This window comes from Panthera onca, chromosome A1 (genome assembly GCF_046562875.1).
Source record: "Panthera onca isolate mPanOnc1 chromosome A1, mPanOnc1 haplotype 2, whole genome shotgun sequence".
Classification (NCBI taxonomy): Eukaryota; Metazoa; Chordata; class Mammalia; order Carnivora; family Felidae; genus Panthera; species Panthera onca.
Window position 1 is genome coordinate 235488879 of NC_138339.1, and position 26332 is coordinate 235515210.

The 26332-nt window shown below is 47.7% G+C and overlaps 1 protein-coding gene across 3 annotated transcripts in view; it reads right to left on the minus strand.

The window, feature by feature from the left end:
- ATP8A2 (ATPase phospholipid transporting 8A2) overlaps positions 1 to 26312 on the minus strand; it is a 598035-nt gene extending 571723 nt beyond the window's left edge. Inside the window, exon 1 of one of the 3 annotated variants that reach the window (XM_078445879.2) lies at positions 26087 to 26310. In XM_078445879.2, the coding sequence (XP_078302005.2) occupies positions 26087 to 26162 (76 nt within the window). In that variant the 5' untranslated portion in view covers positions 26163 to 26310. Of the gene's footprint in view, positions 1 to 26086 lie in introns of all 3 variants that reach the window. The other 2 variants (XM_078445975.2, XM_078445933.2) reach the window with 2 other exon arrangements.
- Between the last annotated feature and the right edge of the window lie 20 nt (positions 26313 to 26332).

The window sequence follows — 26332 nt, forward strand, 5'->3', positions numbered from 1 at the left end:
GGTGGTGTTGGAGTCCTCTAGTGGCTTCGTAAGGTCCTGTAAGAAACACACAAGCTTTTCTCTCAGTTGCCTGGTCTGAAAGTGGAAAGGAAAGGACACGCAGGCTCATAGCGTCAGGCTTTGCAACTACACGGTCAGTGTTAAAAACACCAAGGTAAAGTTAGTGCAAACACGAAGCCATTAATGCATCTACGAGCACCCTCGTGGTCACAGGCCATCTGGGGTCATTACTAGATGTTCAGGCCAAGACAGAAGCCACAGAGCCACGGGTGAGGACGACAAGTGGGACCCATGGCCCTCTTCTAAGAGAGAGATCCCCTCAGGCTGGAGACAAGATCTCTGGCTTGGGTAACTGGCCACTGGGAGCGTGGAGGGACTCCACTGGGAGGGGATACAGAGTGTGGAGGGACCAGTGGTCTACTGAGAGGTGGCCCAAGGGCATGTCAAGCCTGTGAAGCCTGGATCTTTCCTGTGTCATCAACCTGGCCAGTAACTGGTCTCTGCAACCTCCTGTTTTCTGCTTATCTGCCTCTTCTGACGGGGTCTCCCCCTTAGGCTCGGGAGGGTTCAGGGGATTAGACTTGAAGTCTCCTTTTGTGTTAGTTTTTGGTTTTCTTCCTTTTTCTTTTCTTTCTTCCTTTCTTTTTTTTTCTTTTTTTGGGGGGGAGGGGGAGGCAAGGGCTTTGTTTTCTATGGTAACATAAAACACAAATCCCCAAAACCACACAAAGCAAACCGTTGGCTAGAGGACTTATCTGAGAGCAACACCCTTGTCGATGTCCGATGTCCGATGTCCGCCTGAGGCCAACCTCCCCGCACCACCACTGATTTCTAAGGAGCTCCCAGCTCCCCTCCCCCTAGACTGGCCCCATCTCTCAGCCTAACCACACTGCAGAGGTCAAGCCCACCCCTCTGCAGCCGAGAAAGGAGACCCAGAAAAGCCAAACCGTCCACTAGAATCTTTCTCATCTATTATTAAGATGTACTTACAAGGTCGTGACAACTACACCATTCGCTCACTCAACTATTCACTCACTCAACTGACAATAACCAAAACAATAAAAGCAGTACTTATGGAGTAACTATTGAACGCTAGGTGCCGTGCATCTAGTTGTTCTCAATGATCGTGAGATCGTATTCACGTTTTATAAGTCGAGGCACTAAGTCCGAAAGGTTTCATAGACTTCCCAAGATCTCGTGACCGGAGTGTGGGACCTCAACCTCAAGTCTGCCGGCCGTGGAAGCCCAGACTCTTCCCTCATCAGTGAAAGGCAGCAGAGTATACGACCCCAGAGCGTGCCTCTTGGAAATAAGCATTATTTTGAGTTGATTATTTTGAGAAACTGCAGACACGGGAAAAGCTCTGAAAACAGAACAGCGGCGACGCCTTTGGAAGGGAAACTTTTATTAGAAATGGGGCCCGTACCCGGAAGAGAGCTTTTGCCAGAAGTAACTTCATCACCTGAGGGGGAGCCTTTGCCAAATATTCCCTCTCCTCTCGCCTCCCCGTGAGTCGCCTCCCCTCTTGGAAGCCCCAGCCCTTTCCTTAGCTCGGGCACTGGTCCCCTGGCTGCCCTCCCAGGCTCCCATCTTTGTGGGGCTCCTGTGAGGGCACACACACAAAATTGTTCACTCCTGTTAATTTGCTCTTTTGTTACAAGGAGAGGGGTCTCAGCCAAGAACCTAGAAGGGTGGAGGGAAAATATTTTCTTTTACATGAGATTTTCAATAAGCATCCATTACAGTTAAGGCCCATACAAGATGAAATGGGTCCCAGATGAACCCCCTTCAGCTGACAAAGTCAAACAGCAGGCTCACAAAGTATCAGACAGGGGGCCTGGCTGGCTCAGTCGGTTACAGCACATGACTCTTGATCTCAGGGTTATGAGTTCAAGCCCCACATTGGGCATCGCACCTACTTAAAGTAAAATTGAAAAATGTTTTTTAAAGTTCAGGGGCACCTAGGTGGCTCAGTTGTTAAGCATCTGACTTCGGCTCAGGTCATGATCTCACAGTTCGCGAGTTTGAGTCCCACATCAGGTAAATTCGAGCCCTGCTTTGGGTGAGCTCGAGTCCCACTTCAGGTAAAAACATGAGCCCCGCTTCCGGTGAGCCCTGCTTCTCTCTCTCTCTCCCTCTCTCTCTCTCTCTCTCTCTCTCTGCCCCTGGCTCACTTGCTCCCTCTCTCTCTTTCTTTTTTTTTTTTTTTAATTTTTTTTTTCAACGTTTTTTATTTATTTTTGGGACAGAGAGAGACAGAGCATGAACGGGGGAGGGGCAGAGAGAGAGAGGGAGACACAGAATCGGAAACAGGCTCCAGGCTCCGAGCCATCAGCCCAGAGCCCGACGCGGGGCTCGAACTCACGGACCGTGAGATCGTGACCTGGCTGAAGTCGGACGCTCAACCGACTGCGCCACCCAGGCGCCCCTCCCTCTCTCTCTTTCAAAAAAAAAAAGCGGGGGCGCCTGGGTGGCTCAGTTGGTTAAGCGTCCAACTTTGGCTCAGGTCATGATCTCGCGGTTCGTGGATTCAAGCCCCACGTCCAGCTCTGTGATGACAGCTCGGAGCCCGGAGCCTACTTCACGTTCTGTGTCTCCCTTGCTCTCTGCCCCTCCCCCACTCACACTCTGTCTCTCTCTTCCTCAAGAATAAATAAACATTAAAAATAAAATTCAAATTCAAAGTTCAAACTAAAGTCCCGATGAGGCACCACTGTTCACTCACCTACTACAGTTGGTAAAATCAACAATACCAAATGCAAAGAAGCAACAGGGACCCTCACTGCTGGGGGAAATACGAACGCAAAATGTTAATACTAGTCACTTTGGAAGACAGTTCGGCAGATACTAATCACAGGGGAAAACGCCAAATTGAAGACAAACCCAAACTGAAGCACATTGTGTAAAATAACTGATTAGTACTCTTCAAATAAGGAAAGACAGAAAGTGTCACAGATCAGAGAAGACAAAAGAGCCATGACCACTAAAAACAGTGTGAGATCCTGAGCAGGATCTAGGAACAAAAAAAAAAAAGACATTAGGGCAAAAACTGGTGAAATCCGAATAAAACGCGTCGCTTAGTTAATTAGTATTTCAACAATGTTAGTTTCTTAGTTTTGACCAATGCATCACGGTTAAGCAAGACGTTAAAATCAGGGAAGCTGGGTGACGAACTTACACTCAAACTGCAGTAGGGGGCTGATGTCAGCCTGATGACTGTCTCAAGTGACCTCAAAGAGAAACCAAAAACAAGAAGAACCAGAAAAGCAGTTAAGTGGTGGCATGCAGGCCATATTTTTGAACAATCAGATATGGTAGAAACATAATGTGTGAAAACGAACCAAGGGTCTTTCGTGCATCTACCAGGGAATCCGTAATCCTTAGTTTTTGCAACAAATTTATAACAAATCCTTAATTTTTACAAAACAACAGGTTTTACTACTTGTGACATGCAATCATACCTTGGAGAGCTGCTTTCAAGCACCCACACCCCTCCCCTTTTTGCGTATAATCCCCTATAAACTGGCAAGGTTCGAGAAAGTTCTTTGAGAGTGATCTGATACACTGTCTCCCAGGCTAGAGTCCTCGTAAAACAGCAGATGAAGCATTTGTCAACCTATTTTGAGGCTGGCTTTTTTTTTTTTTTTAGAGGACATACCAAACACCTGTCTTATCTTTGCAACCCTTCTATAATTCTGAAATTAATCCAAAGAAAATAAGACAAAGAAACCCGCAATGAGAAATACAGCCATGAAAGTGTCTACTACAGAAAACAGCATGTAAATAATTCTGAGAAGTTTGAAAGTAGACAAGGATTAACAAGTGGGACACATGAAATGCCAGCGTGGCTCAGGCAAGTGAACGAAACGCCCGTTAATCTTGATCAACCAAGAAGGGCCCCATGGAGGAGGAGTCCCTCCGTTGGGGTCTGCAGGGACATGTGCACAGGCGCAAAGGAAAGGCACAGTAAGTGTAAAAGCAACAGAATTTCCTTCCAACCAGAGTGTCACAGTTGCTGGAGCGGGGCTCCCCGTCCATCACTAGCACCACACCACGGACTTCCACCATGGCAGGGGTCTACGGCTGACTACAGCTCACAGCACCCGGGCTCAGCACTAAACGAGTGAATCCAGGGATACCCTGGCTGCCTTTGTCCATCCACCTCCACGCGGTAGAATTTAATGGTTTTATTTTTTAAATCATTGACTTAACCATTGCGCGTTACGATGGATTGTTGCTTGTTGGCATTTTTCAAACTATATTCTCAACCACAAGTAGATTTCAAGCAACGTGCAACTGCTGGAAGCTGTGACCTTCCCTGAGCCCCACACCCACTAAATCAGCCTGCTCCAGGCTCCCCATCTTGGCCAAAGTTTCTCCCCGATGGCATCCAAGAAGGGCAAAAAATAAACATGTATACAAGTGGGTTTCTTTCCTTTCCCAAAGACCAAAACTAATCTAAATGGCTTCAACTTAAATTATCTTTTATACGTGTTGATCTCAGGATATTCAAGGCACCAACACGGAGGGTGCCTTCTTCCTGCCCTACAGAACCCACATCGAAAGTTAAATAATTCAAATCATTACGTGATGAGGGGTTTTATTAATTGTTGGCTTTCCTGTCATGTCCCCCACTAGACTAAGAACTTCTAGGTGGCAGGGATTCTGATTTCTAATTTGTTTCGCCTGATTCTAACTCAGTGCCCGGCACTTTGAAGGCTGAGTGATGAATGAACAGAACAAGTGAATAAATGATGGAAGAATGGAGGGATGAAGGGGCCAACAGATGGGCAGAGAGTGGACAGAATGACAGGGTCCAGGGCAGCGGGAAATTACTGCCGGCTGGTTGTGAAGGGGGAGGAAAGGCTGAAGCTGGGTTGATCAATAATAAAAATGCAGATAAAGCTGCCTATTCAGGAGGCTTCCTCTCTGGTTTACTGCTGCTCAGGATATATCTCGGAAAGTTGCTCTATTTTAAATCATGCCGCTCTACCTCTGAGTTACCTTGTCCCCTCCCCGCCACCACCACCTCCATCTAGATCCGCCCATCCTTTGAAACCTAACTCAAGGAACCGGGAAGACGGATGAACATACTGTGGTACATCCATACCACAAAATGCCGGTCAGCCGTACAAAGGAACGAAAGAAACGACAGACACGGGTAAAGCTCAAAAGCACAAAGCAAAAGAAGCCATACGCAAAAAAGACTGCAACATACACGGGATGCCATTTGTCTGGAAAAGGCAAAACAACAGGAACAAATCGGAACAGTGCTTGTCCGGAGCTGGGAGAGAGGAGGGGCAGGGAACTGCCCACGAAAGGACAAGGGAGGACTTTGGGGGGAATGAAAACTGGTCGGGGTCTAGATTGCACGCAGGTGTGTGCATTCGTCAACATCACGGAGCCACGTGACACACCTAAAGAGGGTGAATTCCGTGGTATGTAAATTACACCTTAATTGCCCTGACTTTTTAAAAAGCCAAAAAATAACCACCTCACTCAAATCCTGCTCTGAAAAGCACAGTATCACCAGGCTCTGCTTCAAGCGTTCATTTACCATCCTCGTGACTCATTCCGCAATTCATCACGCCCTGTGGGTGCCCTGCTGTTTTCTCCAAATATTCGTTATTTTTATTACCTCCTCCTCACATGTCTGGGTCTTATCTCCCCCAACCAGATGGTCAATTCCCGGGAAACAGGAACTGTGTAGTATCGTGTCTCCTTTATCCACAAAGTAGCCAGGTTACGCGTTATACACGGGAAGGTTTCAATCGATATTTGTTGATTTCAGTGAAAACCGGCTACGTGATGTTATTTCAAGTACTCCTCCAATCCAAAGCCGAGTGTGACAAAGAGGCTCACCGATGTCCTTCTCTGTCAAACACCAAACGCGGGCTCCCCCAGGGAGCCTCTGCGCCTGTCGACATCATTCGTGTATGTCGCCCCCAGTAGCCCTCTAGCTGATTCGCCACTGACCTAAGGTACGGGACTGAAGATCTGCACGTGAACCTAGACCCAGTTGAGGACACTTCGCACAAAGTGCGTAGACCACAGGCGGCTACCTCCTCTCCCACCGTTGCTGACCTCACTTAAGCCCGGAGCTCATCAGACATAGCACGATCACGTTCCTCTTTTAACATTACAAACTCCACCAGTTTCTACTTCATTCTCCTTACATCTAAAATGCTGGGATTTCGGGGCGCCTGGGTGGCTCAGTCGGTTGAGCGTCCGACTTCAGCTCAGGTCACGATCTCGCGGTCCGTGAGTTCGAGCCCCGCGTCGGGCTCTGGGCTGATGGCTCAGAGCCTGGAGCCTGCTTCTGATTCTGTGTCTCCCTCTCTCTCTGCCCCTCCCCCATTCATGCTCTGTCTCTCTCTGTCTCAAAAATAAATAAATGTTAAAAAAAATAAAATAAAATGCTGAGATTTCCCATTTCCAAATGTGCCTGTTTTCAGTTCCTGAAAACAAACCAACGGTTACTTCTCTCCCTATAGTCCCTCAAACCTCATGAAGAGCCACTGTCTTCCTTAAACTGTGTATCTTCTCGCATCCTGTTAAACGGAAATTTCATCCTCCATAGTCTGTGACTGGGGGCAGGAAGTCTGTCCTGTGCTCCTCTAATCCCACGTTAGCAGCAGAAGGCTGTCCTATCACCTGGCAGAGCTTGGCCCTCGCTCTTCATCGGTTTCCCTCGGATATCTCCAGGCCACCTTGGTGAACCTACTTCCCATCAAACAGGGAGAGCAACATTCCCTTCAAGCACACTCTCCATGCACACCTGCCCTCACGCAATTCCACTTTCCCTTCCGCCCACCGCTCCTGCGTTCAGGCCGCTCCTCCCCCTCTCCTGACCACCGGGCACCACAGTGTCCTTGACCTGCCCTCCAGCAAGTTTTCCACCTTTTCTCTAGGGCAAGACCCTTCCTGCCTGCCTGACAACCTCCTTTCCTTCCTTCCCTTCTTAGATTCTCACACTGAGAAAGACAACACAAAAAGTCTCTTCCAGAACAACCGGGACCCACAGACGTATTTTAAAATATTAGTGAAGAGAAAAAAAAAAATCTTAATATATAGAAACATTTACATTGCATTTAACATAGAAAATATTTTCAGGTAACAGAAAAGAAACACCTATCTTAAGTTCTTCTCATGGACAAACACTCTTACGGTTACTAAATTATCATTAGACTTTTAGGAAGCTATAGCTCTAAGTAATGTTTCAAGCACTTCAACAGTAACTTAGCGAAAGGGGTTTTATTTATACCCATTTTAGAGAGTAGTGAAGCACTAAGGCCGTGAACGTGTACATAAATACCCAATGCCCACCAACCAGAAGCTTAGACAGTACGAGGCGAACAAAGGGCTTCACCTCCTACAGCAGAAAAGTGCTAAAGCCAACGTACAACGTGCATATGACCCACAGCCCACCGCTGAGTGACCTACGAAGGCAGAGGCAAGTGTTTAAAAATGAGCACGTAGAGGGGCGCCTGGGTGGCTCAGTCGGTTAAGCGTCCAGCTTCAGCTCAGGTCATGATCTCGTGGTTCGTGAGTTTGAGCCCCGCGTCGGGCTCTGTGCCGACAGCTCAGAGCCCGGAGCCTGCTTTGGATTCTGTGTCTCCCTCTCTCTCTGCCCCTCCCCTGCTCACGCTCTCTCTCTCTCTCTCTCTCTCTCTCTCTCTCTTGAAAATAAACATTAAATTTTTTTTTAAAAAAAAAGAAATGAATACGTAGAGGGGCACCTGGGTGGCTCAGTTGGTTGAATGTCCAACTCTTGATTTGGGCTCAGGTCATGATCCCAAGGTAGTGGGACCCAGCCCAGCATCAGGCTCCATGCTGAGCACAGAGCCTGCCTGAGATTCTCTTTGTCCCTCTGCCCCTCTCCCGCACTCTCGCTCTCAAATTAAAAAAAAAAAAAAAAAAAAAAAAAAAAAAAAAAAAGATTCTCTCCCTCTGACTCTCTCCCCCCATGCACGCTCTCTCTCTGAAAAACAATTTTTTTACATTTAAAAAAAACACACGAATACATGTAAATGGAAAACGGAAAAGTTTAAGATGTGGAAACATGTTCATTTAGACCCTGTGCCACGCAAAACCGTCCGCACGATTTTAATTCCTGCTAGAACACACAGCGGGAGGTTCACAGCTGCTCACACTGTCCTGAGAAATTCTCTCCAAGCACCTCAGGTTACTTAGTGCCTTAGTTCCAAGCACAGAATGGACCTGTTCTTTTTATTTCCAGTGCAAAAGGAGTGGGAACATTTTCCCCTGAGGGTCCGGAGACACTACGATGTAATCATGTATTTCCAAGATCAGCTGAGAGGCCAGAAGGTCCCTGAAAGATGTGCTCTGTGGCAGAAATCAAGGTTGTAAAAGAAAAAAAGAGAGAGAGCCACCCTTAAACTGTTGCAGAGTCTGGAGTGTATGGGGTGGTCACACCTTCCATGTACAGTGATGAGAGAAAATGACAATTTGGATTCCAAGAGGAAAAACATCCATTCCTACTAATGTTCAGACTGCTACTCAGCTCAGCATAATTTTGGTTTAAAAGTGCAAGTCTGCAATGGGGCCAACTGGGCACGCCCCATATCCCTTCCAGTAACCGGGGTGGGCGCAGGGAGGCATGTGATCTCTGCATTCCTCTAAGTTTTCCAAAGCACCATAATAAGGTGGGAAACTGGTTTGTTTCACAAGAGGCAAATTCTCCCATGCATTTGGTGATGTGAGCAGAATATTGCAATGCTCTTTAAAAATTAAGCCCACTATGGGGTGCCTGGGTGGCTCAGTCAGTTAAGCAACCAACTTCGGCTCAGGTCACGATCTCACAGTTCGTGGGTTCGACCCCTGCATCTGTCTCTGTGCTGACAGCTCAGAACCTGGAGCCTGCTTCGGATTCTGTGTCTCCCTCTCTCTCTGCCCCTCCCCCCGGCTGTCTCTCTCTCTTTCTCTCTCAAAAATAAATAAACATTTAAAAAAATTTTTTCACTAAGCCCACTACGATTGTCATTTGACTTTCCAGACAAAGACTTTGGTATCCATACAGAGTTCATATTACATGAAGAAAAGTTAACAATCTAGTTATGGACAAAATAAAATGGAGGAGGGTCAGAGCCCTATAATCCCTAGCGTATTACTCTCGAAATAATTACAAGAGCATATCACGTCATTGTTTTTAATTCTTAATTTTACAATAATCAATGAATGACATTAAGTTTCGGGTAGTGGTAGGTGCTCCATATATGTTATTATATTTAAGGTCTTTCTGTAGTCAGTGAGGTATTATTACCACCTGCATGTTATGGACGAGGAAAGCAGGGCTCATGGAGTCAGGGAACTAACTTCCTCATGGACGCCCAGCGAGGATGTGTCGGGGTCGGAACCCAAAAGGTCCGACTAGAGTCATCTGGGCTGTAGCCTACAGTCGGGACTGTGCCCAGCCTAAGCTACAGCACAGATCAAACAAAAAGAGAGTGCTGTGCGTGACTTCCCCTCTGCAACCAGCAGGCGTGCATCTAAGCAAAAGAAAAGAGAGGATAAACACAGGATAGACTACTTGTGTGGCTAATGTGGTCCCATAGGACACCCGGCCAGGGTTAAACCACTGAAACTCTGGCCCTTTGGAAACTGACCCACACTTTTCCTTGGCAGAGAGCTTCCTCCGGCTCGTGGGACACAGAGCTGTTTATGTGGAAGGAGTGAGGAGCTGAGCAGACCATCCCTGCAGGCACCTGCTAGCACGTCTCACCTGCTCTGCACTCAACTGAAGACAGTGTGGATGATCCCCGATCCCCCGCAGCTTTGCTTAGCCCCCTCCAGGGACCCTCAACTGAGGAAAAACAAAAACAAAACAAAAAACACCTCTCTCTCTGCCCATCCCCCACCCCCTTAAAATAAATAAACCAACTTTTAAAAAATGAGTTCTGGAATCACACAGAACTACATGGTGCATGAACACCTTGAAACGGAGAAAACAAACAGAACTCACACTCCAATAATAAAACAATTAGAAAAATACTTTGAAACGTGTAATTCACATCCTCCAGGAAAACAGAGTGTTCAGGACCTTACACAATACTAGAGTGTTTTGAAAAAAAAAGAATCAATTAGAGACCTTGGAAATGAAATACATAAATGTTGAAATAAAAAGTCGGTAGATATTAAAAACCAAGGAGAAAAAAAATGAAAAGAAAGGAAAACCAAAGCTAAAGAGTGCATCAGTGAACGCCAGGCAACGCCCAAATGGGGCATTAGGAGATAAGGAATATAAATACAATTAAGAAACCCCTGGGGGGGGGGGGGGGGACACAGAAGTGCCAACATTGATGTAAAGGAAGCTGCAAGCAGGAGGGGGGGAGGACAGGGGAGGCAGTGATTGACAAGGCAAGATGAATACGTCCCCCCAAAAGAAAGATAGCATTCTTAGATTGAAAGGGCCCTCCAGCACCGAGCAATTAACTAATGGGCAAAAGAAAATCCATTAGATTGAAACTTGAGAACACCAAGGACACATATATCATTAAAAACTAATCAAAAAGGAAAATAGCTTAGCTGCAAAGGAACAAGAGTCTGATGGACGTAGATTCTCATCAGCAAATCTGGGTACAGGAAGATAATGAAGCGATCTCCTTAAAGCACTGAAGGAAAAGAGTTTGGAGGCTAGACCTCTGTATTCAGCAAAACTGTCGCTTAATTGGGAGGATGACATAAAAGCATTTTCAGGGACACGGAGAAACCCTTTACACTCCCAGCTGGTCACTGGGAGATCCTGGGGGATCTACTCCAACAAGAAGAGTGGTACACAAGGAAGCCTGGTGAGCAAAGAAAACAGTGAACACGCTCAGAAGCCAACTCAGGTGATTTCAGCAGAGAAGGCAGTAGGGGAGGGAGTCAGACAGCCAAGCTTCAGTCTTCTTTTTGTCTGCGGGGCCAAGAGTGGGGAGGAAAAGGATTCATGTACTGATTAATTCTCGCCTGTGTTAGGAGGAAAAAACAGTATGTGTTACTCACAATTTAAAAGTACCCTCCAGGGGCGCCTGGGTGGCTCAGTCGGTTAAGCGGCTGACTTCGGCTCAGGTCATGATCTCGCGGTCCGTGAGTTCGAGCCCCTCGTCGGGCTCTGTGCTGACAGCTCAGAGCCTGGAGCCTGTTTCGGATTCTGTGTCTCCCCCTCTCTCTGACCCTCCCCCGTTCATGCTCTCTCTCTGTCTCCAAAATAAATAAACATTAAAAAAAAAAAAATTTAAAAGTACCCTCCAGGGACGCCTGGGTGGCGCAGTGTCATGATCTCGTGGCTCATGAGTTCGAGCCCCGTGCCGGGCTCTGTGCCGACAGCTCGGAGCCTGGAGCCTGCTTCGGATTCTGTGTCTCCCTCTCTCTCTGCCCCTCCCCTGCTCGTGCTCTGTCTCTGTCTCTCAAAAATAATACATAAACGTTAAAAAAAATGTTTAAGTATCCTCTAGAAGAATAACTTTACACATGTAAGTTTCAAAAAGCTAAGAAAAAATATTATCGAAGAAAACTTGAAACAACAAGAGCATAATCTGTGAAGGTAAATGATTGATAAGTTGGATTTTGTTAAAATGGAAAACATACGCTCTGCAAAAGACACTTAGAGAGTGAAAGACAAGCCACAGACTGGGAGAAGATATCTGCAAAACATATCTTTCATGGTGAACCACCGGTTCAAATCTTTTGCCCATTTGTAAATCAAGTTATATGTTTTCTTATTGCTGAGTTTGACGAGTTCTTTGTAGGAGTGCCGGGTGGCTCAGGCCGTGAAGCATCTGACTTCGGCTCAGGTCTGATCTCACCATTCATGAATTCGAGCCTCACATCAGGCTGTGTGCTGACAGCTCAGAGCCTGGAGCCTGCTTCGGATTCCGTGTGTGTGTGTGTGTGTGTGTGTGTGTGTGTGTGTGTGTCTGACTCTCTCTCTCTCTCTCTGTCTCTCTCTGAAACATTGAAGAGTTCTTTGTATTTAGATACAAAAAGAAATACAGATGTCAGATAAGCATATGAAAAGATGCTCCACATCACGCGTCATTAGGGAATTGCAAATGACAGCAAGTATTAGAACGGCTAAAATCCAAAACACCGATGGCACCAAATGCTGGTGAGGATGCGCAACGGCAGGAATCCTTACTCACTGCTGGTAAGAATGTACAATGCCACAGCCTCTCTAGAAGACAGTTCGGCAGCTTCTTATAAAATTAAGTATGCTCTCATTATACGATCAGATTACCCAAAGGAGTTGAAAATATATGTCCACTCACAAACCTGCACACAGACCTTCACAGCAGGTTTATTCATAAGTGCCAAAACTTGGAAGCAACCAAGATATCCTTCAGTACCTTAATGGATAAATAAACTGTGGTCCATCCAGGCAACAGACCATTATTCAGGGATTTTAAAAAATAGCTATCAAGCCGTGAAAAGGCATGGACGAGTCTTAAATGCGAATCACTAAGCAAAGAAGCCAGTCTGAAAACGTTACGTCCTGTAGGATTCCAACCAAATGATATTCTGGGAAAGGCAAAACGATGGAGACACTAAAAAGATCAGTGGTAGCCAGGGGCCGGGGACAGAGGAGGGTAAACAGGTAAAGCCCAGGGGACCTGAGGAGCAGTGACAATACTCTGTGATTCTATAATGGTGGATGCATGTCATTACACATCTGTCACGGTGCAACACTACCGTGCTGACCTCACAGCGTGATGCCGCAGCACTGAGTTCACACGGCCATCGCCACATCCAAGGTCTCATCTGCCCTGCGTGGTATTTCTGGCACCGCGTTGATACATCCTGTCCACACTCTGCCTAAAAGAGCCTTATGGTGGACGTAGAACCACGGGATACCTCTCCTACCCAGGGTATCTGCAGTCATACCCCACAGCCATGCTCCTAAGGCCAAGACCTCTGCTGAAACAGACCGCAGACTACAGACAACATAGCTCTCTATCGTACAGACACAGCTTGAGAGTCAGATCTTCCCCTTCAAGCAAAACAACCACACGCCGACGGAACAAGATACCAGACTGCTAACGACAGCACAAGTATCCCCTTGGTTACCCACACTGCATTTGGTATCACAGCCCACGATTTCATCGATGTTAAAAGAAATTCCCAAAAACTCAAAGTTCAGGGACGATCTAAAAAGCCTAGCTTTATCCCCTGGTAACAAAACCTACCTTGCCTTCCCAGCAAGACTCAGGGCCATGGACAGCCTAATGATGTTTGAACATGGCCCTTGGGTTACTTTTGCTTCTGTATTTACTTTCTCCGTTTCGGGGGGGACAGCCATTTGAGGACTACATTATGAAGAAAATATACACTCAGAGGGGAACATTTTTAAGATATGTGTCTTTGAAAAACTCGACTCTAATTGCTGACCGGTGTCCGGGAAGAGGAAATTGCTACCAAAATGCCCACTGGTCATGAGGGAGGTTGTCATATGGGTGGGTAAGATTTGCCAGCTTCTCTCTCTAGACCGTGCAGCACGGGGCCAAAAGTTCATTTAATATAAATTGCAGGTGCATAATATTTGAAGATCCTCTCTGCAAATATTGACTGACGATCTCAGACGACAAAGACTCAAGCAAGTAGGTTTTGTTAGATATTAGGTTCAAAGAAATATAACGGAATCTCAAGTACAGTAGCCCCCCTTATGCACGAAGACACGTTCCAACACCCCCAGCGGATGCCTGAAACCGTGGATAGTACTGAGCCCTATATATATATATATACACTGTGTTTTTCCTGTATGTAATACGTATCTGTGATAAAGTTAAATTTATAAATTAGGCACAGTAAGAGACTAATAGCTACTGATAAACAGATCAATTGTAACAACAATAGACCACAATAAAATTAATGTGAATGTGGCCTCTCCCTCAAAATAACTTTTTACACTGCAATCACCCTTCCTCTTGTGATGACGGGACATGATAAAATGCCCACGTGATGAGGTCAGTGACACATGCGTTGTGACGCAGCGTTAGGCTACTGTGGACCCTCTACCAACTGCTCAAAACGAGAATCATCTGTTTCCAGATGATGTTCTGACTTGTGGTGATTGAAACTGTGGAAAGCAAAACCAAATATATTGGTCATATTGCACTATGACCCAGTTAATTTTCAAAATAAACTCAAGGTGGATCGCTTACATTGTGCCCAATAGAGATTTACTCAGTGCCAGAGAAAGACAAAATAAGCCTGAAAAGAATACTGGAAGAGTAGAAAGACATGGACCCCAGGCTGTCACCACCCCTGAAACGCCAGGCAGGTTCCAGAATGTAACTTGTCAGAGCCTTGGTTTCCTCCCCCAGAGGGGAGGATGTTGGGCTCCCAGATCATTTTATTGCTGAAAGTCTACAATTCCATGAATAGTCAATCACAAGTGCTTGGACAAGACGATCTATGACAGTGTTGTCCAATGGAAATGCGACGCAAGCTACATATACGATCTGAACTTTTCTCATAGGCACACTTAAAAAAAAATACAAAGAAATGGAAAATAATTGGGATAACATATTTTATTTAACTTGACCAATCCCAAGTATGATTTCAATATATAAGAAACACCATCTATTACTAATGCAATGTCTCAGATTCTTTTTTTCCTACTAAGCCTTCAGAATGCAGTGTGCACACTACACTGGGTTCTGACTCTCAAGTGCCCAGTAGGCCCCTGCGGCTGGTGGCCGCCATCTTGGATGGCACAGGGTCACCTTTGACTCTGATGATGTCTGACTCTCTGAAGTATTTCCCACTTCTGCAAAGTGCCTGGGCTCTCAAAGGACAAATAATGGACAGGCAAGATGGATAGACTTTTCTACTTGTCTGGTTCCAACTCTACACCATGTCCATTCCAACTCAGCTGTGCTCCCCAGTCATTCTCTCTTTGCATCTCTGATGCTTCCCTGGATCAGGCCCTCATTATTTCTCACCTGAAATACTCTAACAGCCCCTACCTGTGCACTTTATTTTACCTGAGGCCCCCTCAGTCACTTGCCCGCAGTGGTGTCTTCCCTTCCAGAATATCTGCCCACACCCTGACATCTGAAAATCAGAGAGTGGAAGAGTTAAATAGAGTGGAACAGACGTATTTCCAAGCATCAGGAAGGTCATCATGAGCATGAACGTAGGGCAGACCCCGAGAGCGTATTTCTAAAACTCTCAGCAGCACAAGTGAACAGCACGGGTAATCTGGGGAAGGGACCGTGGGGGCGGGGGACACCACAGAAACCCCTCACACTATCCTACACTCTTCGCAATTCGGTTAAACTCAGCTGTGGAGCGAGACTCCTGAGATTCAAGAACAAAAGGTCACTTAGTTTGTTTGCTAGACAAACAGTAACTACTTCTTTGGGGGTCCAAAGACAAAAATTCTGCAGTTTTAAAACCCAAGTTCTGTTTCCTCGGTGCAAATAAAAAAAAGCAAAAAGAAAATGGAGAAGAGTCTTAAATAAGGATAATCATTACGTGGCTAAAAATAGCTCATAAGAGGCCTGATCCTGTGGGGCACGAAGCTGAACAGCTTGCCAGTCTGCAGTGTCTCCCTCTGAATGTGAATGAGCTTGTCCATGATATGAAGGCATTGCTGAAGGCCGGTGAAAAAAAAGCAACCGTCCCTGAACTTAGGATCTGGAATGAGGTTCCAAATGTCAGAGCAGAGAGGTCCTCACTCCGTGTAGTATTTGCTTACTCTAGTTTCCCGTACGACCAGTCTCGGGAATGTGCTTAAAATATTTACAGTAATCCAAGGATCCCCAGTGCTGATCACCGCTCACACAGCACCCCTCGGGACAGAAGAGGGAGAAGCAGCCCCCAAACGCTTCACCGAAATGTGTGAAATGTCACATTTGCTTATTATTTAGCATGAGATTACAAAAGTCTGGAAAGTCTACTTGCAAATGTAAAATCTCTAGTTCAAAGTTAACTGAGATTAGGTCACTTTTTCGGGTGACAGGTGATGTTATATCGGATTCTGATTCTTACAAGCAATGAGCAAAGTAAGAGATGAACTGCCCGAGCAAGAGATATGCACACGCGGGGGCGCACACACACACACACACACGTTCGTGCTGACACAGGGAGCCCTCCACAATCACTACTGATGAATGAACAGTACTACTCGTGCACCCTCATGAACACATCTTTGCAGGAAAGACCCAGGTGTCCACGTGTGACCGTGTCCCTACAGGTCGTCAGGGTATTTCGCATGGGCAACCAACCATCCTGGCTTCCTTGGTGCTCTGTCCTGGTGAGGGCTCTCTCCCAGGTCTTATTCCGGAGTTTGCCCTTAACGACGGGGAAGAACTCCCAGGGCATGAACATGACATCACTTTTATTTTTAGACTTTCTTAACAGTTGTTAGCATCGGCCCTGAGCACTTTCCCCGGCCTAAATGGATGTAAATAAGATCTTGTATCTAGTGCTGCATTGACCGCAGGTTATATTTAGTAAATGTAAAGATCCAAGAAGGAAAGGCAGAGGCTCACCTTTAAAGGTGTTCTATGCACATCCTCCCCTAAATGTCTGCAAAGCTTTTTAGAGAATAATTAGAATTTAAACGTCAGTCTCGCTGGCACCTCGGTCAGATAAGGGTTTAAGATAAAACATCCGCTGTAAAAGTTAAGTCAATTATTAAGCAACTGAAGCCGTCAAGTAGGGTGTTTACTGGCCACCTGTAGGGGAAAAAAAGGGCCTTGACGGTAGGACAAATGAACAGAAGGGGAAAGTCTCCAGAGACACTGGAGGATGAATTCTCTACGTATATCAGAGTGCTTGGCGGGTGATCACATACACCCGGATAAGGACACGCGAAGAATGCTTAAATGCTCGAGTGGTGACTTCATACACTCATGTCCTACGCAGGCCTCCATCGGGAGATTTAGCCGGGCGAAATGGTGAGAGGTGAAGTTTCCTCCAATTCCGCGGTCATGCAGGGTACGAGTTTACCTTGTATATTGTCAATACAAGCGTGATTGCATCACAAAGTTCTCTTAATGTATCAAATAATTAAGGCCTGCACTTTTATACATATTACTAATCACAACCACCCCATGGGGTACAAAATGTAATTTTCATTCACATCTATAATAGAAATAAAGGAAGCTTTCCAACGTCATACAGAACTGAATCCAATTCTCTCTGATCCTAAAGCTAGGTATTTGAACCCCGATGCATACTGCCATCAAGAAAGTTCCAAACACGGGGCGCCTGGGTGGCTCCGTCGGTTAAGCGTCCGACTTCGGCTCAGGTCATGATCTCGTGGTCCGTGGGTTCGAGCCCCGCATTGGGCTCTGGGCTGACAGCTCAGAGCCCGGAGCCTGTTTCAGATTCTGTGTCTCCCTCTCTCTGACCCTCCCCCGTTCATGCTCTGTCTCTCTCGGTCTCAAAAATAAATAAACGTTAAAAAAAAAAAAAAAAATTTTAAGAAAGTTCCAAACACAATCTAGACCATTAGACCAAGTCCAAAATTAATCCGTGACAGAGCTCAGTCAGAGCTCTGAGTACCCACAGGATAGACAGAGAAAACAGAAGCAGCAGCAATTAGGCCTAACGCTTTAAGTCTTTCCATTTGAGGAACAGAAAACAAACACAGAACCTGTTCTGTTCGGCTTGGGTGTGATACTGAACCACGTCCACCGGAGGTGGCCAAAAGCACACTGGACTTGGGGGATTAGCTGGTCCTGTCGGAAATTAACCAAGAGGCAAGGAATGTCTCTGAACTGTCTTTCTGGCCATTTCTGAGACGCCGTCCCGCCCTTCGTGATGAAAGACAACGTTTGTGTTTCCGAGTTGCCGCCTGGGTATTTTACGGCACGGCTCCCCTACTCATACCCAGGGTCTGGACATTCACGGATGGACTTGAGCTTGGGAGGGCCCCGAAAGTTCCCACTGTGCCTTCCCCGAGGCATCTTTTAAAAAAAACCCCTTCGAGTTAAGGCCGTCAGAAGTTAGTGCCCTCCACCCTGACCACCTTATAGGAAACAGGTGCTTGCTACCCTGTTCTCTGCCTCCGGCTCGCTCATGCCCCCCCGATGGAGGACTGCCCTCCCCCCAGCTCACTGCACCCCCAGCCCCATTTCTGGGCTTTGCGGGTAATAACTCTGGTGACTCCTCCCTTTGTGTAAGCGTACCAAAACCGCACCTTTGGTCAAAACGACCCAGAGGGCTTTCACTTTCCCAAAGCGGGCGCTGGGGGGCCGAGGGAGCCCCCTGCCAGCCTCAGGCAAGTGGCCTTCGCCTCCTCACTCCGCAGGTCATGATCTGCACGTTCTTAATTCAACACGCCAGCCAGCTAGGCCTCCCGGCACACATTCTAACAGAAGAGCTCTCTCCACTTTCCGCTGCCCTCATTTTCCCACTTGGCCCCTTGAAACGTGGGGCAGGTGGTTATGGGAAAACTGAGTCCGCACGGGAACTCTTTATAAACAAAACAAAACAAAAAAAAAACCACCTTTGAGGACCAGGAGAGGGCAGAGGACATGGATGGGTCCAGGGTGGGGCTGGGAGGAGGACACCGGGGACAGCTTCTGGAAGATCTGCCGTCCTCCTCCGGTTTCCGTCTCTGGTCTGTGCGCTGGCTGGCCACCCGCTCTCCATTGCTAATCTTCTGTCATTTAAGCCAAATCCCTAAATTTAATAAAACAGGGAGGCAGCTTCTTTCCTAGATACCTCTGACGTCACAGTCTGTAAAAAACAACTCTCTCTTCCGTTCTGTCCTCACAGCTCACCTCACCCTGCACACCCATACACACACTCGCAGATTCGTCACTCATCCGTGCGCGCTGCCCGCGACTATTACCTTCCACGAGCTGTCACGGGCCATGCGTGCCACGGTGAGGCAGAGGAAGAGTTGTGCACGCCGACCCCGTGTGTTGTATCCAACCACTAGGGCCACAGGCTCCATGAGAGAGCACCTGCCCCGCTCACCGCTGCGTTTCCAGCACCGGGAGCGGTGCCCGGCATGCGGTGGGCACTCAGTACGTATTTGTCAAAATCAACAGCTCCGGTTCCGCTCTGTCCCCCTTACCGGACTGAAAGGCTCCTCCCTGGGCCAACGGGACGCTCCAGACAGGCCGGGGGGCCACCCCTGGTCAGTCTCCGTATTCCCATCACCTGGTGAAATATCTGAGCCACGCGGACACCGAACACATATTTGGAGAAAGGGAGAATTGGCAAAAGTACCTTTGAATATCCAGATGAAGACAGGAGTCAAAGATACCTCATGAGCAAAAAATAATAATCCCAGAATTATTTTACTAAATAGTACGCAGCTGAGCGCATCATCTTGAAGCAGACGGTGGCCTTTGATCCCTTCACTACGAGTTTATAAAAAATGAGAATAATCTCAACGGAGTACCCCTGCCCCAGACCCCGCCAAGATGACATCAAGCAGGAGGTAATGCGTCAAGCACAGAGCTTATCCAACACAGAGGCTCTGCCGTGTTATAGAAACAGGTGATGTACAATGCAATTTCCCCGAGGAAACATCCTATCAATGAAACCATAATAATTTCAGTCCACTGTCTTAAACTGAGAGTTTATTACAAGATCTGAAACTTGACAACTATTTTCTTTTGACGAAAAATCACTACAGTTTACCTTGGTTTTTTTTCTTTTTTTTCATGAAACGTTTTGAGATCATTTTAGATCCACATGCAGTCGTAAGACCCACAGATTCTGTGTACCCTTTGCCCAGCTTTTCCCCGTGGAAACATCTTTCAAAATTATAGCACAATATCACAACCAGGGCACTGCTATCGGATAAGTCAGGACACAGAACATTCTTACCACCCCAAGGGTCCCTCATGCTGCCGTTTGATCCTTCCTGCCCGTACACCCTCCTTCATTTCTGGCAACCGCCAACCTATTCTCCCTTCCTATAATTTTGCCATTGCCATGAATGTCATATATGTTTATATGACATTGCCATGAATGTCATATAAACAGGATAAGGTGACACGTAGGCTTCGTAACTAGACTTTTTGTACTCAGCACAACTCCCTGGAGACCCACCCCAGTGGTGGTGTTTGCCAGTATTTGGCTCCTGTGTATTGCTGTGTAGTATTACACGGTATGGATATACCACAGCTTGTTTATCCTTTCAGCCATTGAAAGACATGCAAATTTTGGCTATTATGAACAGAGCTGCTATGGATATTCACATATAAGTTTTTGTGTAAAGACAGGTTTCCATTTCTCTGAAGTAAATGCCCAAGAGGACAACTGCCATGTCAAATGACAGTTGTGTGTTCAGCTTTATAAGAAACTACCATAGCCAAATTATATAAAGAGTTTACACAACTCAATACCCCAAAAAAATCCAATTAAAAATGGTCAGAAGACTTGATTAGGCATTTTTCTTTCTTTTTTTTATTAATTATTTATGTATTTAATTTACATTGAATACATTTTTCCAAAGAAGACATCCAGATGGCCAACAGGCACATGAAACGATGCTCAATGTCACTCCTCATCGGGGAAATACAAATCAAAACCACAATGAGATATCCCCTCACACAGGTCAGAGTGGCTAAAATGAACAAATCAGGAGACTATAGATGCTGGCGAGGATGTGGAGAAACGGGAACCCTCTTGCACGGTTGGTGGGAATGCAAACTGGTGCAGCCACTCTGGAAAACAGTGTGGAGGTTCCTCAAAAAAATTAAAAATAGATCTACCCTATGACCCAGTAATAGCACTGCTGGGAATTTACCCAAGGGATACAGGAGTGCTGATGCATAGGGGCACGTGTACCCCAATGTTAACAGCAGCGCTTTCAACAATAGCCAAATTATGGAAAGAGCCTAGGTGTCCATCAACGGATGAATGGATAAAGAAATTGGGGTTTATACACACAATGGAATAGCACGTGGCAAAGAGAAAGAATGAAATCTGGCCTTTTGTAGCAACGTGGATGGAACTGGAGAGTGTGATGCTAAGTGAAATAAGTCATAAGAGAAAGACAGATACCATATGTTTTCACTCTTACGTGGATCCTGAGAAACTTAACAGAAGACCATGGGGGAGGGGAAGGAAAAAAAGAGAGAGGGAGGGAGCCAAAGCATAAGAGACTCTTAAAAACGGAGAATAAACTGAGGGTTGATGGCGGGTGGGAGGGAGGGGAAAGTGGGTGATGGGCATGGAGGAGGGCACCTGTTGGGATGAGCACTGGGTGTTGCATGGAAACCAATTTGACAATAAATGTCATAATAAAAAATAATAAAATGAATAAAATAAAATAAAGAGTTTATACAACTCAATACCCCCAAAAAAATCCAATTAAAAATGGTCAGAAGACCTGAACAGACATTTGTCTTTCTTTTTTTATTAATAATTTATTTATTTATTTAATTTCCATTGAATAGACATTTTTCCAAAGAAGACATCCAGGTGGCCAACAGACACCTAAAAAGGTGCTCAACATCACTCATCATCAGGGAAATGCAAACCAAAACCACATGAGATGTCACTCTACCAGCCTGTCAGAATGGCTGGTATCGGAAAGACAAGAAATAACAAGGATAGGTGAGGGTGTGGGGAAAAGAGACACCTTGTACACCGTTGGCAGGAATGTGGATTGGTGCAGCATGGTGCAAACAAAAAAAGCACAGTTTCCTCAAGAAATTAAAAACAGAAATACTATATACCCCGGTAATTCCACTACTGGGTATTTAGCCAAAGAAAACAAAAACATTAATTCAAAAAAGACAGAAGAACTCCTATGTTCACTGCAGCATTATTTACAATGGCCAACAAATGGAAGCAACCTGACTGTCCACTGACAACTGTGTACTGATCATTGAGACGGATAAATATATATACATACGTATACATACATACCATGGAATATACCCCGCCATAAAATGAATGACATCTTGCCATTTGCTAACACGGATCAGCCTAGGGGGTGTTACGCTACGTGAAAGCAGTCACAGACAATACCATATTCCACTTATCTGTGGAATCTAAAAAACAAAAGCAGCAGAAACAGACCCATACATACAGAGAACAAACTGGTGGCTGCCAGAGCAGAGGCGAGTGGGAGACAGACAAAACGGACGGAGAAGGGCGGGAGGGAGAGGCTTCCACAAGTCTGGATGAGTAAGTCAGGCGGGTGAAAGGTACAGCATAGAGAACAGAGTCAACACGCTGAGTGGTGACAGTCGGGGGCCAGACTCGTGGTGAGCACAGCATAACACACAGAGATGTCACATCTTATCGCTGTGTCGTGCACCTGAAACTGATGTGACATTGTGTGTCAACCATGCTTCGATCAAAACAGGGAAAGAAAGAAAAGAAACTGCTAAACATTCTTCCCGAGTGGCTGTGCCGTTTTACATCCCCAGCAACAATGTCGGAATGATTCGCTTCCTCTGCGTCCTTGCCAGGATTTGCTGAGGTCACTATTTTTTATTATGGCCATTCTGATACGGGGGCCGGGATGCACTCTTCCTGAACACAAAGACCCAGGGAGGAAAGAGGAAAGGGAAAGACCTCACAACCACCCAGGTAGCTTTAAGCATTCTGCTGGTCCCTGACCAGTGTCTTAAAATGCACAATAAACCCGCCTCTGCCCTAAAGTACTGAGTAGGAAGTACAGAGTGCTTCCTTAGAGTCCTACAGAACAGCTGCGGACTCCAGCACCATTCCTCAACAGAGAGTTCCGGGAGCATTAATGTTCTAAGAGCAGAGCAAGAATGGCCCTTCTGGTCAAACTTTTATTGGCAGTACTAATGAATGTAATCAAATAAGAAAAACATATGAGTTATAACAATTATGAAGGAAGAAATGAAATTAATATTTGCAGATAACGTCTACACACACAAAATTAAAGCAACCCTAAGCTTCGAAAATTTATGACAGTTCACTAGGTTGTTGATACAACAGTCAACATTAAAACTCGTTTCCTAGACGTCAGCAACAACCAATTAAAAATGTATTTTTTGAATAAGCTCATTTATTCTAGTAACAGAAGTATCTTGCAATAAACCTTTTAAAATGCATAGAAATTTATGGAGAAAATTACGACACTTTAAGAAAAGACCCAGGGGCGCCTGGGTGGCTCAGTCGGTTAAGCATCCAACTCAGGGCATGATCTCACAGCTGGTGAGTTCAAGCCCCGCACTGGGCTCTGTACTGACAGCTCGGAGCCTAGAGCCCGCTTCCCATTCTGTGTCTCCCTCTCTCTGCCCCTCCCCCACCCATGCTCTGTCTCTCTCAAAAATAAATAAACATTAAAAAAAATTTTTAAGACATAAAAGAAGACATATATAAATGATGAGAATACCATGTTTATGGTTAAAAGGACAACATTTTTTAAATGTCTACTCGCTCCAGATTAATCTATAAACTTAATGCAAATTCAACCCAAATTCTAACAGGTTGTTGTTTTGTTTCATTTCATTTTAGAAAAGGTTCTTCGAGGGGCGCCTGGGTGGCTCAGTCGGTTGAGCATCCGATTTCAGCTCAGGTCAGGAGCTTGTGGTTTGTGGGTTCCAGCCCCACGTTGGGCTCTGTGCTGACAGCTCGGAGCCTGGAGCCTCCTTTGGATTCTGTTTCTCTCTCTCTCCCCCTCCCCTGCTCACACTCTGTCTCTCTCACTCTCAAAATAAATAAACGCTTAAAAAAAAAAAAAAAAAAAAAGACTTGTTTGAAATGAAAAGAAAAGCAAAGAGAAAAGGAAAGAAGAAAAGGTTCTTTGAAGAACCTCTTCCACATGAAGGAGTAAAGTACCAAAAAGAGTTTCTGCAGAATGGGTGGTGATAGTGCCAGTTCTGCTGATGGCAATGTCCCACTCATGGTGTCGCACCTCTGTCAACTGCAAAGCAGTTTCAAAGCTCAGGACACTCCTGGGCTAACCCTCCAGCATGGACCGGCCCTCCCCTTGCAGCACCCCCAGCCCCAGCACTTCCCTCCCTCCTGATCATCATCCAAACTCAGCCTATCAGGCCTGTACCCTCATTCACAGGAGTGGCCCCCTTCCTCCTCCCACCATATGCAAATTCTTCACATAGACGCCACCTCTTAGCACCCTCCTGTCTTCTGGAACTTGCGACCTTTCATCGGCAAATGCCCTATCTCGCCCACCTCTGGACTTTTTGTCTCTGTTACTCTGCCTTGACCCTGCTCTTCACTCTTGATCTCAGATCACTGTCCTCCCTTCTCCCTAAAAACCTCTTGCTTTGACATTCACACCATCCACTGCACGATTGCAATACTAGTCTTAAAATAAAACAACCTCCCTGGAACTCACAGCTCCCCTCCCTCCCCATCTACCACTCCATTGCTCTCTCTCCCCCTTTGCTACAAAATTCAGCCAAGAGTTGTCTGTGCTTGCTGTCTCCAATATCTGTCCCCTTAAGTCTCTCTGAAGGTGTTCTGTAGACATTCTCGCCCACGCGTCCACAAAACAGTTCCGTGCAAGGTCACCCGTGCCCTCCATGACGGACTGTCGGCAGGTGGTGCCTTTCCTGGGCTCCCAGCAGCACTGGGCACAGCTGAGCACTCCTGCCCTCCGCACGGCTGGCTCACTGAGCTTCAGAGGACCTCTCCGGGCTTCCCCTCGACCATCCTCTCAGCCCCTTGGCGGTTGCCCTAACCTTGAAATGTCACCACACCTAGGGCTCCGTCCAAGGACCTTTCCCTTCTGGGCCACATCTATACACCCTGGCTACGTAACTTGCAGGGCCCGCCGCAAAATCAAACTGCAGGCCCCTCATTCAAAACCCATTAAGGCCTCCAAGACAGCGACAACACAGCATTAAAGCCAACGCAGGACTCGCGCAAGAGCGGGGCTCTGTGCGACGGCACCGTCACACAGTGGCACCTTCTTCCACTCTCTTTCTCCTCCCAGCCACCCTTGATTCTCGGTTTACTGAAGCCTCAATCCGTATCAGGAACAATGCTATTGCCTCTGCCTTCCAACATATGGCGGCGGCCCTGCCCGCTCTCCCCGCCCCTCCGCCCCGTTCCGCTCCACCTAAGCACTGTCACAGGTACCATCCGGCCCCCGGATGGCCGCCGTCCCCTCCCAGCGGGGCTCCCTGCCTCAGCCCGCGCTCGGCACTGCCTAGTCTCGGCCAGCGATCCTCTCGCACTGGGCTTCTCCTCCAACCAGTCTGAAGGCGCCCGGACGATAACGTGGAAACACTGGTCTGCCGTTTCCATCTCACATGACTCAACCAGAGAAATGGGAAAGTCACTTATTTTTAGAAGCCTACTTTCTCAAAACAAACGACAAAAACTGCACAGAAATTCCAAACGCCCCCAGCCCCAAAGTGCAGACCCTGTCCCTTCCTCCAATCAAAGATCTACCCAGAAACCGGCAGGGCGCCCTGAAATGGTAAGAGATTTCTCATTAGGGCGGGGGGGGAGGGTCTAGGTAACCCATCGTGCATCATAATCACGTAACATCCAGCTTAACGCGACTTTGCTTTCTAAATATAGTCTGTAAGAAACAAAATGCGAGCGTCCGGACGGGAGGGGCCGGGGATGCCGGGGTGGAAGCACCGGGGTGTCGGGCTTTAGAGGATTAGGCGCCCCAACGCCCGGGCGCCCGAGCGCAGCGGGGCGTGTGCGGTGGCCGTGCGGGTGGTCGAGAGCCGGTGCGTCGCCGCCGGGTGCGCGCGCGAGTCCCCAGGGCCCAGGTGGCGACCAACGTTCGTGGGGGCCCTTCGGCTCCCCGGGGCCCTGCAGCAAACACCGCGCAGGGCGAGGCCGGCCCCGCCGACGCCCGACGGTCTCCGCGCCCACCCAGCGGGGGACGGCGAACCCCCGGCCTAGGGGCGGCCGGGCACGCGCGCGGCGGCGCACACGCACACACCCCGAGCGCGCGCACCCGCAGCCCGGCCCCGCGGGCGGGGTGGGGTCCCCGGCGCCCTCGCCCCTCGCCCCTCGCCCCTCGCCCGGCGTGCGGCCCCCCCGGCGGCGCGGGCGCGCCCCACCCCCACCCCCAGGTGCGAGCACCGGCGGCGGGAGGCGGGAGGAGGGCGGGGCGGCGGCTCCCCTCCGCGCGCCCGCCTCCCCCCCCTCCCCCCGCCCCGCCGACCCTCCCCGCCGCGCGCCCCTCCCCTCTCACCAACGGACGAGCCGATCCGCGACCTTCGGGGCAGGGACATCCTGAGCGCTCTGTCCAGGCGGGAGGCGTTCGGCATCGCGCCCCGCTCGGGGGCTAGGCGGCCCCGGGCGAGCGGCGGAGGCTGCGCGCCGGGCTTGGGCGCAGGGACGGCGGCCCGAGGGCCATGGGTGGGCGCGCTCCCGGGCCGGACTGCGGGGCCGCCGGCGGCGGAGGAGGAGGAGGCTGCGCCGTCCGTGCCGCAGCCGC